This window comes from Tachypleus tridentatus, chromosome 9 (genome assembly GCF_004210375.1).
Source record: "Tachypleus tridentatus isolate NWPU-2018 chromosome 9, ASM421037v1, whole genome shotgun sequence".
Classification (NCBI taxonomy): Eukaryota; Metazoa; Arthropoda; class Merostomata; order Xiphosura; family Limulidae; genus Tachypleus; species Tachypleus tridentatus.
In genome coordinates this window covers 28,129,206-28,146,152 of record NC_134833.1, presented here as the reverse complement: position 1 = coordinate 28,146,152, position 16,947 = coordinate 28,129,206, and the positions used below count along the sequence as shown (strand labels likewise).

The 16,947-nt window shown below is 37.6% G+C and overlaps 2 protein-coding genes across 2 annotated transcripts; both read left to right on the top strand.

The window, feature by feature from the left end:
* Positions 1-563: 563 nt before the first annotated feature.
* On the top strand, positions 564-11,515 carry LOC143227328 (uncharacterized). Its single transcript, XM_076458783.1, has 2 exons — positions 564-1,086; positions 11,061-11,515. The coding sequence occupies exons 1-2, from the start codon at positions 1,017-1,019 to the stop codon at positions 11,513-11,515; spliced, it is 525 nt and encodes a 174-aa protein (XP_076314898.1). The 5' UTR covers positions 564-1,016.
* A 94-nt stretch (positions 11,516-11,609) lies between these two features.
* LOC143224929 (dorsal-ventral patterning protein tolloid-like) lies at positions 11,610-16,242 on the top strand. The gene has a single exon (XM_076453423.1). The coding sequence runs from the start codon at positions 11,752-11,754 to the stop codon at positions 13,393-13,395; it is 1,644 nt and encodes a 547-aa protein (XP_076309538.1). The 5' UTR covers positions 11,610-11,751; the 3' UTR covers positions 13,396-16,242.
* Positions 16,243-16,947: the final 705 nt, after the last annotated feature.

The window sequence follows — 16,947 nt, the reverse complement described above, 5'->3', positions numbered from 1 at the left end:
TAATTAGATCTCAAGTCGGTCGGAAGATGACGGATCCACAAGCTAAAGGTTTGTTTGTTTGTTTTTGAATTTCGCACAAAGCTACTTGAGGGCTATCTGTGCTAGCCGTCCCTAATTTAGCAGTGTAAGACTAGAGGGAAGGCAGCTAGTCATCACTACCCACCGCCAACTCTTGGGCTACTCTTTTACCAATGAATGGTGGGATTGACCGTCACATTATAACGCCCCCACGGCTGAAAGGGCGAGCATGTTTGGCGCGTACGGGATGCGAATCCACGACCCTCGGATTACGAGAACACGCCTTAACGTGCTTGGCCATGCCGGGCCCAAGCTAAAGGTTTGTACTTATAAAAACTCAGAGCCGGTCTATGAGCCACTTTGCCGCTGCTTAAAGAAAAAAAAAAGGTTAACAAATACAACGTGTTTTTGTTTTTTAAATAGTCGTGGCGGATGTACAAACTTGTTGCTGTGTATTATACTTTCTCCTAACCTCACAACCACGTGTCATTTCTAAATGTTTTCTCGGCGTCTTTGGTGGCATGTTTACATAAAGCAGAGGTATGAGAAAGCCATGAAAAGCCACCTGTAGCTAACAGCAATTCTAGGTTATCGAAAAATAACAGGCTGAAATTTTTTGTAGTGTTGAACGGGAAAACATGACGATACCGATTGAGGAAATTTCCTATACTTCAAAGTACTAGCTGTGTGAACCCTTCCACATGCGTGTTTGTATATTGTACAGTTTGTTTACACGCTCACCCTCTCTTCACTCGTTCTTTGCCGCACCTAAAACTTCCCGTCCCGCTGTAGATCGGCCGGCAGTCAGTTCTGTTCTGAAAGTATTATTTTTCCCTAAGATCGAAGAGAATCGATGGCCCCAAAGTAGCACGTTCTAACTCCTCGTGACTGATATAAATGCAACTTAGAGTGGTGGACTGAGACGAGACACGCTGGCGTGGCCACTCAAGTCTTGACTCCTGAACTGTGTCCTCGACAGCTCGTGCTATCTGCTAAAAATGTCTCTATACCGCTACGTTTTATCTCTTCTTCTCTTGTTAGGAGCGTCTGAGTTGGCTTCTGGAAAAGGTAAAAAAAAAAAAAACCTGTTCATTAAGGCTGTGTATAGAGTTTGTGTTAGATTTCTGAAACTATCTGGAGACTGCTTCAACTCCGGCATGGGTTAAAGTGTTATTGTTTTTTTCATATATATATTATTATTAGGAACGTTTTTCAGAAATAAACGATCAGCTACAGTTTTCAGATACTGATTTCGATTCAGAGAATAGTTTTAAGATACTTTATTGTATTGCAGATAATGAACAAATAGGATCCAAGTTGTTTATGAAACTTACTATTTATTATTATGTACATGAAGAATTATTTCCATTCTTGTTTAATATCTTTAAATAATAAATTATAGATATGATATTTTTGGATTTGAAACAATACATATTTTTCACAGTAAGTTTTTGCACTCGAAGTCGATTTTTCATTTTTTTCTTTTTTTTTCGTTTTGTTTTAAAGTTAAAACTCGCAGTATACTAGGTGGCGTTTTACATTACTCAAATATCTGGAATAATAGTTTGTTTGTTGGTTTTGAATTTCGCGCAAAGCTACACGAGGGCTACCTGCGCTATCCGTCCATAATTTATCAGTATAAGACTAGAGGGAAGACAGCTAGTCATCACCACCCACCGCTAACTCTTGGGCTACTCTTTTACCAACGAAGAGTGGGATTGACCGTCACTTTATAACGCCCCCACGGCTGAAAGAGCGTGCATGTTTGGTGTGACGGGGATTCGAACCTCGATTCGGGCCGAATAATAGTTATGGTAATTGTTTTTCAGACACACTGTACTACTACAAAAAGCGTAAAAAACAGCATAAACCGACGTTTTTTGATAAAATGAATATTTTACCTTTTACTTTGTCCAAAACGTCAGTTTTTGTGGCTTTTATTATTTTTAACGGTTATGGTATTGACTTTTAAACACAAAACTATTTAATTCTTTTGTCGTGTTAAAAATGACATGCAGCTGTTAGGGCCAGTTGTGAAAAAAAAATACAGTGACATTAGCTGGATAATAGGCTCAAAAGGTGTTTTTTATTTCATAGTGTATTTGTGCAACCACCTATCGCTACTTCACGTGAAAACTACACGAGTACGAGAAGTAAAGAGAAAATAAACGTCACAGGACACATCCGCACGAGCTGGATAAGCCCTGAAATTCTATTACTGATTACATATGCTGTCTCTTTATCTCTTTCACCTACATAGTAAATAAAAACAACAGTTTGTTATTTTGTCATTAATATCACGATAGTACCTAGTTGTGAGGACATCGAGGTCGTGCACTCGGTTGTTTTTTGTTTCTGTTTGGCTTCTTCCATACACTTACACGTAATTGGAAATTATAGCTCGAATCCTAAGTTGAACATCGATAGCATATTGGCTGTGGTCATGATACTGATTCAAATAGCTGAAAATAAGATAATATTTTATCTACAGTGTGTGTTTTGTTTGTTTTTATCACGCCTACAACTCAAGAAGACTAAAGTACAGAATGAGGTTCAGAGTGATGTTAGGAAATAAATTATTTCGAAATATAACAATTACTTATAGAATGGTTTGATACTCAGACAGCGCTCGGCTCGTAGTTTATGAGTTGTGGATTGAAATCCTATCACCGAACATGCTCGACCTTTTTCTGTGGGGACGTTATAATGTGACTATCAACCCCACTATCCGTTGATAAAAGAACAGTCCAAGAATTGACGGTGGGTGGTGATGAATACCTGCTTTCCCTCTGGTCTTTCATTGACGAATCGGGAACCGTTAGAGCAAATAGCCCTCGTGCAGCTTTGCGCAAAATATGACAAACTGATTTATAAAATGTTCTTCAAAAACTCTTCCTGTTGTGTTTCGACAAAATATTAACTCAAAAACTTTGTCTCCAAGACTGGAGTAACATGGGAAATGTTTTAGTAAAGAGCACCGTTAAGACTATATAGGGCTCGGCAAGGCCAGGTGGTTAAGGCACTCGACTCATAATCCGAGGGTCGCGGGTTCGAATCTCCGTCACACCAAACATGCTCGTACTTTCAACTGTGAGGGCATTATAATGTAACGGTCAATCCCACTATTCGTTGGTAAAAGAGTAGCCCAAGAGTTGGCGGTGGGTGGTGATGCCTTCCCTCTGGTTTTAACACTGCTGAATCAGGGACAGCTAGAGCAGATAGCTCTTGTGTTGCTTTGCGCGAAATTCAAAAACAAGCAAACTTGAAACAAACAAATAAAACATTTGCTTCGCTCTCTCAAACAACGCTATTGAACTCTGAATTCAATAAAGCTAGCTTTGCACGAAATTCAAAATAAACCAAACCGAGACTATATACACTGCTGGCCAAAGTCTTAAGGCCAATGAACATAAAGAAAGAATCTGCATTTTGCGTTGTTAGACTTAACCACTTATTTGAGTAGAGCTTCGAAAGATGACAATAAGAAAAGGTAAAATAAAAAACTTTTTAGCATTTAATAGGGAAAATATGAACACTATGAAATTAGCCTAAACACTTGCTGGTCAAAAGTTTAAGACCATACCAAGAAGAAGTCATAAATAGGGTAGGAAATACTCAACAAGAGATCTCAGTAGTGAGTTACACGACCGTCATTGTCATTGCGGATAACTGCAAACATTCGCTTTGGCATGGTCAATGTAAGAGTTTGCAGAAGGCTGACTGGAATGCTATTCCAAGTGGTGTGATGAAGATGGCTTCACGAAGATCATGCACTGTTTGGAATTGACATCCATTTCTACAGACTTCCCTTACCGTCCACCCCCAAACATTTTCGATGGGGTTCAGTTCGGGCGAACACGCTGGATGGTCCAAAAGAATCACGTTATTCGCCGTGAAAAAGCCCTTTGTCCTGCGGGCATTGTGGATTGCAGCGTTGTCCTGCTGAAAGATCCAGTCATTTCCACATAAGCGAGGGCTTTTAGTGAATATGGATGCTTTCTCCAACATGTCAATGTAGCCAGCTGCTGTTTGAAGCCCCTGTATAACCTAAAGCTCCATTGTTCTATGGAAGGAAAAATCACCCCAGATCATGATGGAACCTCCTCCACTGTGTCGTCTAGAAAATGTCTCCGGTGGGATATCCTTATCGTGCCAGTAACGTTGAAAGCCATTTGGACCATCCAGGTTACATTTTTTCTCATCAGAGAACAAAACCTTCTTCCACTTTTCTTCGTCCCATGTTTAGTGCTTCTCAGCAAAGTTTAACCGAGCTGTTTCGTGGTGTGGAAGGAGTCGTGGCCTTTGAAGACGTTTACGGTTTTTAAAGCCTTTCTCTCGTAGATGCCGTCTTATTGTTCATGAACTGCATTCTGCGTCCGTAAGGGCCTTAATTTGGTTCGACGATCGGCTGGTGTCTTGTCAGACAACCCGTCGAATCCTCCTGTTCAATGCTGGTGAAATTTTCTTTGGCCCACCATTTGAAATTCTCTTTCCGTATCTCTCAGGGCCTTTTAAGAAATTTCCAACACCAGTTTTACTACGCCCAATATCACCAGCGATAACACGTTGAGAGAGACCTTGCTTCTGCAGCTCGACAATTCTGCCACGTTCAAATTCTGTCAACTTTTTAGCCTTCGCCATGTTCTGACCCAATGTAACACAGGATATGTCAGTGGGAAATGTTGACAACGCTAAAGCTTGAACACAAATGACTAAATTTCGTTACGTGTTTACCGATTAACGCTTTGTTTCAGTATAGTGTTAAACTACAACGACACCGATTTCTGAGCCACTGCATGTAGAAACACAATCATGATAACAAACAAAAGCACATGCCTTATGTTGTTAAATAATATGTATGTTGTTTTTAATGCAAAGATACGCCCTGTCTACCACGGGGAACCGCAACCCGAATTTTTTTTTAGTATTGTAAATCTGTGAACTTACAACTGGTTCGCTGGGGGACAAATATCAAATGAAAGTGAAAAAAAAAACTTACCTTATTCTTCTCTGCCAACAAAAGAAATATACGTTTTTAGAATTAATAAAAGATAAACAGGAACATTTAGTAACAACTCTAATTTACCCAGTAGAGTGTGTTAGAAAGCACGTTTTACCAATGCTTATTGACAAATTAAGCCATACGTCATTCCTTTCTCTGCTAATTGACTGATGACAGCAATTCAGTAAATTTATCTTGAAATTTCACTTGAAATAACAGGTGAGCAAAAGAAGAACAATTTATAGTTGTGACATTTTCATTCAGAGTCACGTCTTAGTGAGCATTATTTATGCTAAGTGGAAAAGATATTAAAAAATTCGATACAAGTGACTTGTCTAGCGACAATGAATTCACGTTTCTGTTAATAATGCGATACCGAATTTGTTGAACTCTACAGAACTGATAACTGCCAGACCACAAATCACGTGATTTCTAAATCTGTAGAGCTAAAACAGAAACGTATTGTTTCGAATGTTTGTTTGTTTGTTTGTATTTTGAATTTCGTGCAAAGCTACACGAGGGCTATCTGCGCTATCCGCCCCTAATTTAGTAGTGTAAGACTAGAGGGAAGGCAGCTAGTCATCACCACCCACCGCCAACTCTTGGGCAACTCTTTTACCAATGAATAGTGGGATTGACCGTAACATTATAACACCGCCACGGCTGAAAGGGAAAGCATGTTTGGTGTGACGGGGATTCGAACCCGCGACCTTCAGATTACCAGTCGGACGCCTTAACCCACCTGGTCATAACGGGCCTTAATGTGTAGAGCTAAGAGAAGAAACGTATAATACCAATGGTTGAATGTGGTAGTGAAGAGAAAAAGAAATGTACAGCCTGAAACAAAGAAATAAAATTATATTTAAAACATGTGTGGTAGAGAACCTTATTTATTAGTTCTATCCCTAACTAGATAGTTCCAGGTTATATCTTGGATCATAGCAAATATTATATGATCTCACTACGGAGATCTAGGCAGAAAATTACATCATAAGTTTATTGTTTAGTTAACAGAATATCATTTAATGTTATCTGCTTAACTTTACTCTTTAGTTAATAGGACATGTTCTGGTGTTACCTGTTCAAATTTATTCTTCAGTTAACAGGATATGATTTAATGTGACGTATTTAACTTTATTGGTTAGCTAACAGAACATGATTTAGTTTTAGCCGCTTAAATTTATCGTTTCGTTATTAGCATGTGACTTAGTGTTACCTGTTTAACTTTATTGTTTAGTTAACAGGAAATGATCTAGTGTTACCTGTTTAACTTTATTGTTTAGTTAACAGGAAATGATTTAGTGTTACCTGCTTAACAATTTTTTTTAGAAACTAACTTGATTTCCCAACCTAACAAACAAAATATTGACTAACTTTATCTCAGTTGAAGAGTGTAGTTAATAGTTTACGTCACTCAAGTTTCTGTGAGATGGGGTTTAGTTAACAGTTTACATTACTCAGGTTTGGTGAGATGATGATGTAGTTAACAGTTTAGTATTTGCAAGTTCTGTATGTTATGAATGTACTTAATACTTTATACAAATTTGGTAAGTTTCGGATGTATACAATATTTTACAATAACGAAATTTCGCAGGTTAAGGCGTGTAGTTAACTGTTTAATATAATAAAGTCTGATTAGTTGTAACAGAAAAAGTTACAATAGTCAAATTTACGAAATTCGATTGTTTTAAACTGTTAAACTAGGGCAAGTACTTAAAAGTAGTAAAGGTTGGTAAGTTGGAACTAGGAGTTCAAAAATTTACTGTAGACAAGTTTGGTAAACTGGGGCCACGAAGTTTAAGTCACGTTTAACAAGTTAGTATGTGTATTTTAACAGTTTACAATAGTCAGGTGGGATTCTATGTTGGACGGGTAGTTTAACAGCTTGAAATAGTCTCGTTTAATAAGTTGGTTTGTGTATTTTAACAGAGTACAATATTCAGCTATGATACTATATGGAACGGGTAGTTTAACAGCTTGAAATAATCATGTGTAACAAGTTGGTGTGTGTAAATTTTGACAGATTACAATAGTCAAGTTTTAGATAAACATTTAATTTGGTCCAATTTGGAATATATAATGAATTCATTTTATTTACGTATTAACGAGAGTTGTCAGATCTCAAATCATGGCTGGTTTTGAATCTTGACGCTATAGTTTAAGGTGACAAACTTAATTTTGATCTATTTAATATCTTGTGAAAACATAATTATGTTGGGAATCATACCAATATGTTCTTAATCAAAGTCTTATTGCGAAAGGTTCTCACATGGGATGAGACATTTTCTTAAAGCTAATTCTAGCTGCTTGAGTTGTGTAACATGAAGATGTTGTGCATCTTATATAAAGAAATAATATTAAAATATTATTTTATGTAATATCGGCTCTCTCCAACCATAATACCTCCACCCCAGTGACACAGTGGTATGTCTGTGGACTCGCACTGCTATAAGCCGGGTTTCGATATCCGTGATGGGTAAAGCTCAGGTAGTCCATTGTGTAGCTTTGTGGTTAATTCTAAACAAACTTTACCTTGTGGCTTAGCGTTAAGACTGAATGACCCATCGTGTAGATTTCTTCTTAATAAGAAACGAACAAACAAATAAAAACTGTGTGATATTATAGCTTTATGTTGTATCACCAAAAAAGTTAAAAAAAAGTTTGTGGTGATTCAAAATAAGCACCTAAGATACCCCCTATTCTGAAACTTATTTGTCTGTGTTTCCTTTAAGGCAAAGTTATTTGGAATTTTGTTCTCACGAAATATTTTGTTCTCACGAAATATTTTATACGTGTAAAATACTCTGAAAGTTTAAAAGTAAAACCTGCATAGAAATAAGCAACATTGACTTGATAGCAACTAAAGTTTCTATCGCAAACACTCATTATTATCAGTTTTGTTTTAGGCGATTAATAATTTTAATTAAATTAAATTTTTTACGTATGTTTCTGTGCAAGTTAAACAAATGTTTCGATGAAACAGACAGCTGAATGGATAAATCACAAACTCTAATTCTTAAAAATAAAAAACCTGATTAATTAGTTGAATGGAGATTATTACTAATATATAATACTTTAATTATTTAAAATTTTCTTATATTACCACCTGTTAGTACATTCATGAAACTAATCTTACGTAAAGTGGCTTGATAATTTCAATTCACATTACTCAACAAAAGTCAACGAAAATTCACAAACGTCTGATTTTATTGATGTCCTACTATAACGACCTAAGACTGTACATTAATTTGATATATTCTGTAAAATAAAACCTTTTATATTCTAAAACTTAATACAAGAACCATTATATTTTGTATGATATGAAACCATAAATCCATAACTTAGTAAAAAAAAATCTTTATTATTATTCTGTCTATAAAATGCACGTTCGAATCTCCGTCACACCAAACATGCTTGCCCTTTCAGCCGTAGGGGCGTTATAGTGTCACGGTCAAAAAGTAAAAGAGTAGACCAAGTGTTGGCGGTAGGTGGTGATGACTAGCTGCCTTCCCTCTAGTCTTGCACTGCTAAATTAGGGGCGGCGAGCGCAGATAGCCCTTAAGTAACTTTGCGCGAAATTCAAAAATAAAGAAACAAACCGCACAGTTAATCCATTCATACCTTTGGTTTTATTTCTGTAAGTACGTTATTTTCATACGTTTATCTAACTTTTCTTATTTTATGTTGGTGTGTTAGCTTTTCAGGTAAAGGCTGACTCTTATGCGTACGTTTTATTTCCAAAAGTAACTGCTGTGTCATCATTATAAACCTTACTGATAAACAACAGTTACTTTTCATATTTTAGAAAACCAAATGAAATGCGGTACTTTTTAAACATTCAAGTTCGGTTCGGTGTCCTAAAATATATTTCCTTGCAACACATTATGTGTCATCAGCATGCTGTACGTATTCAGAGCTCTTTCAGAATTTTAGAAAATTCTTTAGTACAGTGTTATATTGATTTCTCGCTGCTACGTTTGTAAAAAGGATCGTACACTGGAGTATATTCTTGTGTGGCTACAATGTCTGTGGATTTCTCAAGAAAGCCCCGCATGTATCTCCACAGCCACACGTTTCTGACATTTCTATTCACTGAAGTCCATCCTAGAGGTTTGAACCCCTACCAGGCTAGAAGTCTAGTTAGGCACACCCACCGCGGGCTTTCATAGAGTATAACTTAGTAGCCAAACCAAAATATTTTCCCTCAGCTGGATATTATTCATAATTCCTGAATATTTCGTCACAACTGCTTTTCTCCCACAGTTTACCTCTGCTCTCGGTGAAAAGGATGCTCTATGACCGAGAGAGGTTTCTAGCAATCATTAACAGAGTCTCTTACCGACTGCTTCTCTCATACAGGTGGCTCTTCACCAAGCTTTATTCTCCCCCACCCAACTGTTGGCAAATGAAGTGGAAAAGAATTCTACTGTAACGTCTCCTTACGCTTTCTACTAAGTAGGGCTAGCTGCTGTCAAAAGTTTTGTTAGATCTTTACAATAAGCTTTCTCAAGAGGAAAAGGAGAGCTTGATGGGAGGAAGCCAAGTTGTTGAATGGCATTTGACACAGGGCTCGCTACCCCATCCCCTTTTACAAATCGACCTTGCGAGATTCAAAAGAGTTTTCGAAAGGTCGTTTGTTTCATGGTACTGTGAAAGTGACACGCAGTAAGCAGTTGCACATTAATTAGGTACGAGACAATTATATCACTTAATTAATGTAAAGTTATCAATAACGGGGTGAATGTTGGGTTGTGCAAACTTATTCTCGAGTGAAGAATACTCGGTATTAAAATAAATTTCATTACGAAACTTTAATATAAAAGAACTATCACTTTATAACGAAAATAAACAAACAAAACATGTTCATGTTATGTGAAAGTGGTATAGAATAAATAATTAATCAAGGCAAAAATATAATATTTGGTAGGTTAACAAACGAGTTTATATCAATAGATACTTGTTAATTTCAACACTTGCGATATACACTAACTTTTATGGGTGTGTCAACACTATTGAAAGTAGATGTATTATTTAATATCAACATGTGTAGTATATGGTAGATACTATGGTTGTGTCAACATTTCAGGATTTATGAACAAGCCGGAAAATTTACATCAGGTGCCTGTGACTCGTTGGTGATAAATTTCAACAATAAATAAATAGCAAATAGTCCGCTTATTTCAAAATGATTTATTAAAACAAGTCAAACGTATATATATAAACTGCTGGCCAAAATCTTAAGGCCAATGAATATAAAGAAAAAATATGCATTTTGCGTTGTTAGACTCAACCACATATTTGAGTAGAGCTTCGAAAGATGACAATAAGAAGAGGGAAAATAAAAATAAAAAAACTTCTCAGCCCTAAGTTCGAATCAATCCCATACCACAAGATATACCATCCCCCAGCTCTTTTAGCCGCGAATGTGAATAATAATGACAGTCTCTTAGTGTGGATGTGAACAATGAGGTCCTACTGACTGGCCACATCAAGTGTGGCCATCGTAACTTAATAGTAAGAACGGTGACAAATAGCCTTAATAACTTTGCCATAAATACAAATACGGGTATTTAGGTTAACACATTCAAGGATTTCCCCGAAAAAATAGTTGTTGTTTGTTATTAAGCACAAAGCTACACAACTGGCTATCTGTGTTCTGCCCACCACCAGTTTCTAGCAGGGCAAGTCGCCAGATATACGGCTATGTCACCGGAAGGCATCCCATAAAAGGAAAGTGATCATTATTCTTCCGGTTTGGAAAAACTTAATCGTGAATGGATTACATCTGGTGTGAGTTGTTAAAACCGGGGCAGCACGAAAATATATTTTGTTTATTTAATTAAATTATCTCAACTATTTTTTTCTCACAATGTTCAATTTTTATGTTAATTGTTTAAAACTAGGTTTACTACCAACTACACTTATGTTACAGTGGCATGTTTATTTATTTTGCTAAATTTTAAAAAGTCACTTTTCCATAATAAAACAAATTCTCATTGGAATGAAATTCTTATGTAGTAATTTTTTTTTATTGGTTAAGGGTGTAACAAGACAATCAGAACGACTCGAGCGATCCAAAGTCCCCGATTGACCCGACTGAACAGAAACCAGCCAATGACATGCTTCTACAAGTTTGTAAGCTATGCTGATCCGAATAATCCAGGAGTATTTGAGATCACGTTCCGGTCACTCCACATTGGCCGCCAGGTGAACAATTCTTTATGCAGGAAAGGCTACCTACGGATTGAAGATGACCGCCTCCGAGAAGGGCATGCTGGCTACATCTGCGGACGTATTCGAAAGAGCCGAATTTACTTGGCTCATTCGGAGGTGGTGACACTGATGTTTTACGCGGAGCGTTTTACCCACCACACTTTTTTTAAGGCTCACAGTTCTATGTTGCCAGCCCAGTTCGCTAAAGAAAGACATAAAGAATTGGCAGTTAAAGCCCCGGTAAACAGATACATGGTACATATTGCGATAGGTTATTTTTAAATTGTGACGGACTCTGTGACGTCACGAGTCCTGGATACCCTGGTTTTTATCCACGAAATGTTACTTGTCGATATGAAATTGTTTTCAACACGACTGACACAAGAGTGACAATAGGGGGTCATTATTATGATAAGTTTGATGTTTGGGGAACCAAGGGTTTCCGTGGAAACCGTATACTTAACTATTGTCCGTATGACTTCCTCCGAATCTATGACGGAGAAGAGCAGGATAGTCCTATGATTGGTACTTTCTGTGGGAGGGGCATCCTGCCCCGGATTGTATCTCGCAATCCAAAAATCGTCATGGAGTTTGTATCCTCACCTGCAGGAAGCATGATAAGTGATGGGTTTTATCTATCAGTAGGGAAGGAGCGCCGCCTACCAGGAAGACCGGGGCAAGAGATCATGAATCCATCCTGCCAATGGAAATTTATCAGCACCCAGGTTTCCCAAGGTTACCTATACAGCTTACGTCATTGGTATCCTCCTCGAACTCGCTGCACGTATAGACTCATCGGCCGTCCTGGAGAAAAGCTCTGGGTTCATTTCATTAGTTTCAACGTCCTACGAGGAAGTCAATGTCGGAATGTCTTACGAATCTTTAACTCCTCGTGGCAAAATCGGTCAGCTCTAGTAGGGGAATATTGCGGTAAAAATCGACCAAACGAAACCCTATTGTCCTTGTCTGAAAAACTATTCATTGAATATGAAAGCATGGAAGGGTCATTTGATGGATCACAGTTTGAATATTCTGTGTATTTTATGTTCCTGAATACAACATCTCCAGACTCACGTGTTCCGAACACCTTATGTGATCAGCTGTTTATGAGTGAACAAGCTTCTTCTGGATACTTCCACGTGTTACCAAACCGGCTTGTCTTACGGAACTCCGAAGTCCAGTGTAAAGTCCAGTTCATGGGAAAACCTTCTGAGAGGGTAAGGCTGACTTTGCAAGAAGTAAAGTTCAATCCACTGAGGCAGTGTGTTGGAATAAGAGAGCCTATATGCACCAAGAGCGATTTCGAACTCACAGACCATTTGTCAGTAATTGACTCTGATGGATCTCACCTTGGATGTTTCTGTGCCGATTTGTCTCGTGATTATCAGATGGTCTCTTCAGGTTCTAAACTCTCTGTGGAGCTCAAGTTATATCAGTTACATTATCTGGCACATAGGATGGATAAGTCTTTTGTCTTTACAGGCCATTACCAGTTCTTGCAAGTTGGATGCGGCGAGTTCTCTCATAAAGGAATTCAGGGAGAATTAAACTTTCCTTTAGAATTCAGCAAAACCCAAAAAGATTTCCACTGTCGATGGAAAATTGAAACTTCTCCAGGAAGTTCCGTTATGATAAAACTTCCACATGTGGCTTTGTCAAGTAACTGTAGTCTTACCAGCTTGAAGATGTTCACAGCAGTTGATTTAAGCCTACTTCATGAATTTTGTGGAAATCATACAAATATCGAGCTTTTCCCACCCACGTGGCAAAAAAAGAAAATTACTGGGAGAAACGAAAATGTTGTTATTCTTGAGCTTGTATCTAGTTTTAAATATGTCCAGTTCCAGCTTCTCTGGACAGAACTCTGGCACCATGAAGATCCGGAACACCACTGTGACCATCTGTGTCCAGACAACATCAGCTGCATCTCTAAGTCATTGTTATGTAATGGTGTGATAAATTGTCCCGAAACAAATTTCTACGGAAATCCGTTAGATGAAGCGCCATCTCTTTGCCATCAGAAGAACTATATTATCCAAAGCATTTTGGGTGTGTCAGCTGTCTCTATAATTTTGTTAACTGTCTCTTGTCTGGTTATGTACGTTTGGCATCGAAAAACTCTTACAAATAAAGACACGTTTACTAACTGTAATAACAATTGAAGTTGCACTGTAAAAAACAGTACACTTAATGTATATAACTGTCTAAGATATTTTTTGTTTTGTATATTTTTTTAGTTATTGTTTTGTAATACAGACAGTAGTTTTATTGTTCTAGTGACGTGTAAACTATGTAGTCCTTTCTAAGCTTGTAGCGTTAAGTAAAATAGAAACAATAATACAACGCAACTGTTCAAAACTCTAATGAGCCATGTAGTTGGATATTGGAAATCTTACGAACGTCATTCGTTAATGTATAGCTTTGATTACCATAAATATCATAAAACACCACAAGAAACTGACAGTGGTGTTACAAGCACTGTTCCTATTCTTTAACATAGAAAAAAAAAGTTGGTTGGTTGTTTGCAATTAAGCACAAACCTAAAAAGTGAGCTATCTGTGCTATGCTCATTACAGATGTTAAAACTCAGTTTTTAATGCCTCAGGTTGACAGACTTTCCGTTGTGCAACTGGATGGGCTACTACAAGATAGCCCAAAAACTTCCATGTAAAAACAAATCCCGATAGTTGAATCTTTTTGTTTTTTGTAGTTTCATTCTGGGAGGTTCCACCAGTAGTGAAATCTACGTCAATACACGTTTTAGGTCTCATTTAGACTGTGGTAAATCACCCATAACACTGCAGAAGCAAATTAGATTAATTAACAATAACTATATTGTTATTATATGTTTGTTTAACACAAAAAGGTCAAATATTACTTAACGTTTGTACAGTTTAGTTGTGAGCACTGAACGATAAAGGAACTGGGTTATTTGACGACAGGAATAATTAAAGTTTAGTATCATAAGCAGGGAAGTACGTACAGCACAAATAACAAACTGGCGAGTGTACATTTAACATGGAACAACATTAATTTGAGTTCCAAATGCGTGTCCCTGTAGCGCAGTGGATAGCGCGTTGGACTTCTAATCCAAACGTCGCGGCTTCGATCCCCAGGCAGGAATGATTAAGGAGGTTTATGAGCATCATTTTTGGCCTGGCATGGCCAAGCGTGTTAAGGCGTGCGTCTCGTAATCTGAGGGTCGCGTGTTCGCATCCCAGTCGCGCCAAACATGCTCGCCCTTTCAGCCGTGGGTGCGTTATAATGTGACGGTCAATCCCACTATTCGTTGGTAAAAGAGTAGCCCAAGAGTTGGCGGTGGGTGGTGATGACTAGCTGCCTTCCATCTAGTCTTACACTGCTAAATTAGGGACGCTAGCACAGATAGCCCTTGAGTAGCTTTGTGCGAAATTCAAAAACAAACAATCTCCCAACGTTTTATGTAAGAAACTTCCGATCTACAAAAATCTTCTTTTCTGTAGTTTATAATATCTGATTTGAAAGCTTGTTTGTTTTGTCATTTTTTTCTTATTTTCACACAAACAATTTATGTTGGAATCCGATGGAGTTATAAAAAGTGATGCTTATTTTTGTTTTGTAATATTTTAGATCTGTTTAATATAGATGCTTTATATATATTTTTATTGTCGCAACGTCTGGAACCTTCAGTAATACAGCTTTATGGCTGTGGATTTACAACGCTAAAAACAGGGTTTCAATATCCTTTATGGGCAGAGCATAGAGAGCCAATAGTGTAGCTTTGTGCGTAACTACAAACAGCATCTGGCAATAAGTAAAATATCTTATGTTTTAGTCCATTTATTTAGTTCCCCACTGGTACAGCGGTATGTCTGTGGATTTACAACGCTAAAATCGTGGATTAGATTTCCCTCGATGGACTAGGCACGTAACCTGATATGGCTTTGCTATAAGCAAAACAAACACTAATTTATTTAGTTATATTTATATACCTTCTTCTAAGCCCTGACTTAATTTAACCCAAGTATTTATTTGATTTTTTGATCGCAAATTAACATTTAACTAGGCCCGGCATGGCCAAGCGTGTTAAGGTGTGCAACTCGTAATCTGAGGGTCGCGGGTTCGCATCCCGGTCGCGTTAAACATGCTCGCCCTCCCAGCCGTGGGGGCGTTATAATGTGACGGTCAATCCCACTATTCGTTGGTAAAAGAGTAGCGCAAGAGTTGGCGGTGGGTGGTGATGACTAGCTGCCTTCCCTCTAGTCTTACACTGCTAAATTAGGGACAACTAACACAGATAGCCCTCGAGTAGCTTTGAGCGAAATTCCAAAAACAAAACAAACAATAACATTTAACAACAGTTTCTTTCGAAATTCTTTAAATGTAACTGCTTATGTAAGTATTATGTGCTAAATGTTTACAAGTCGGGGTTGTGTAACACGCGTAACTTTGAAAAATGACTTCAGTTTGTTTGTTTGTTTTGAATTTCGCGCAAAGCTACTCGAGGGCTATCTGCGCTAGCCGTCCCTAATTTAGCAGTGTAAAACTAGAAGGAAGGCAGCTAGTTATCAACACCCACCGCCAACTCTTGGACTACTCTTTTATAAAGAATAGTGAGATTGATCGTTACGTATAACGCCCCCACAGCTGAAAGGGTGAGCATGTTTGGTGCGACGGGAATTCGAACCCGCGCCTCTCGGATTACGAGTCGAGCGCCTTAACCACTTAGCCATGCCGGTCTTGGTTTGATTTTCGGAGCAAATTCACATTGGGCTACTCACTCTGTCCTCCGGGAGGAATCCAACCCTGGATTTCTGCGTTATAATTCCGTAGGCTTACCGCTGTTCAATCAGAATGCTGTAATAGAAAAGTAACTATTTCAACTACCTCATAACTAGTTATGTAAACAAAACTCTATGTTGTATTAATGAAAGTTTTACTTCTGACTCATTTCGTTGGTCAGACAGCTGAGTATGAAAGGACAATAAAGAACATTCTGCCTTTTGGGAAATGCTTTGTTTTTATCGATACCGAAGAGAATTATTGAAAGAATGTGTTGTTATCATTAACTTTAGATATTCACACAAAACTATAAAATTAATTTTGTTTCTTGTTTTTACTCCATTACTCTTGCGATTTTCGAAACCATATTTTTTTCTTTCCGTGTTGTCTGCAATGTAAAATTTAACTGTCTGAGAGACGAAATATTCAGGTAAGATCTAAAAATACTGATCGCCTGGATTTCATAAGAAAGTTTGTTTTATATTCGAGAAAAACACTGGTTTGACGAGTTTGTGGTAAGTTATCTAAAAACATAAAAAACACAACTCCCTCGATCAGCTTGAAGTTATTTAAACTTAGTGCAAAAATCTCACTTAGTATATAGGAGAATTTTAAATCCAAGCACCGAATAAAACTCGTGTACTCACTGTTGGTGTTCTAAATACAAGCACCAAATAAAACTAGTGTACTGACTGTTAGTGTTCTAAATCCAAGCACCAAATAAAACTAGTGTACTCACTGTTAGTGTTCTAAATCCAAGCATCAAATAAAACTCGTGTACTCACTGCTAGTGTTCTAAATCCAAGCACCAAATAAAACTAGTGTACTCACTGTTAGTGTTCTAAATCCAAGCACCAAATAAAACTAGTGTATTCACTGTTAGTGTTCTAAATCCAAGCATCAAATAAAACTCGTGTACTCACTGTTAGTGTTCTAAATCCAAGCATCAAATA

Excerpts from the sequence above, each read along its gene's own strand:
- LOC143224929 (XM_076453423.1), top strand. The coding sequence starts at position 11,752 with ATGATTGGTACTTTCTGTGGGAGGGGCATCCTGCCCCGGATTGTATCT.
- LOC143227328 (XM_076458783.1), top strand. The coding sequence starts at position 1,017 with ATGTCTCTATACCGCTACGTTTTATCTCTTCTTCTCTTGTTAGGAGCG. Across the intron at positions 1,087-11,060 it reads TGAGTTGGCTTCTGGAAAAG|GGTGTAACAAGACAATCAGA; the intron begins GTAAAAAAAAAA and ends TTATTGGTTAAG.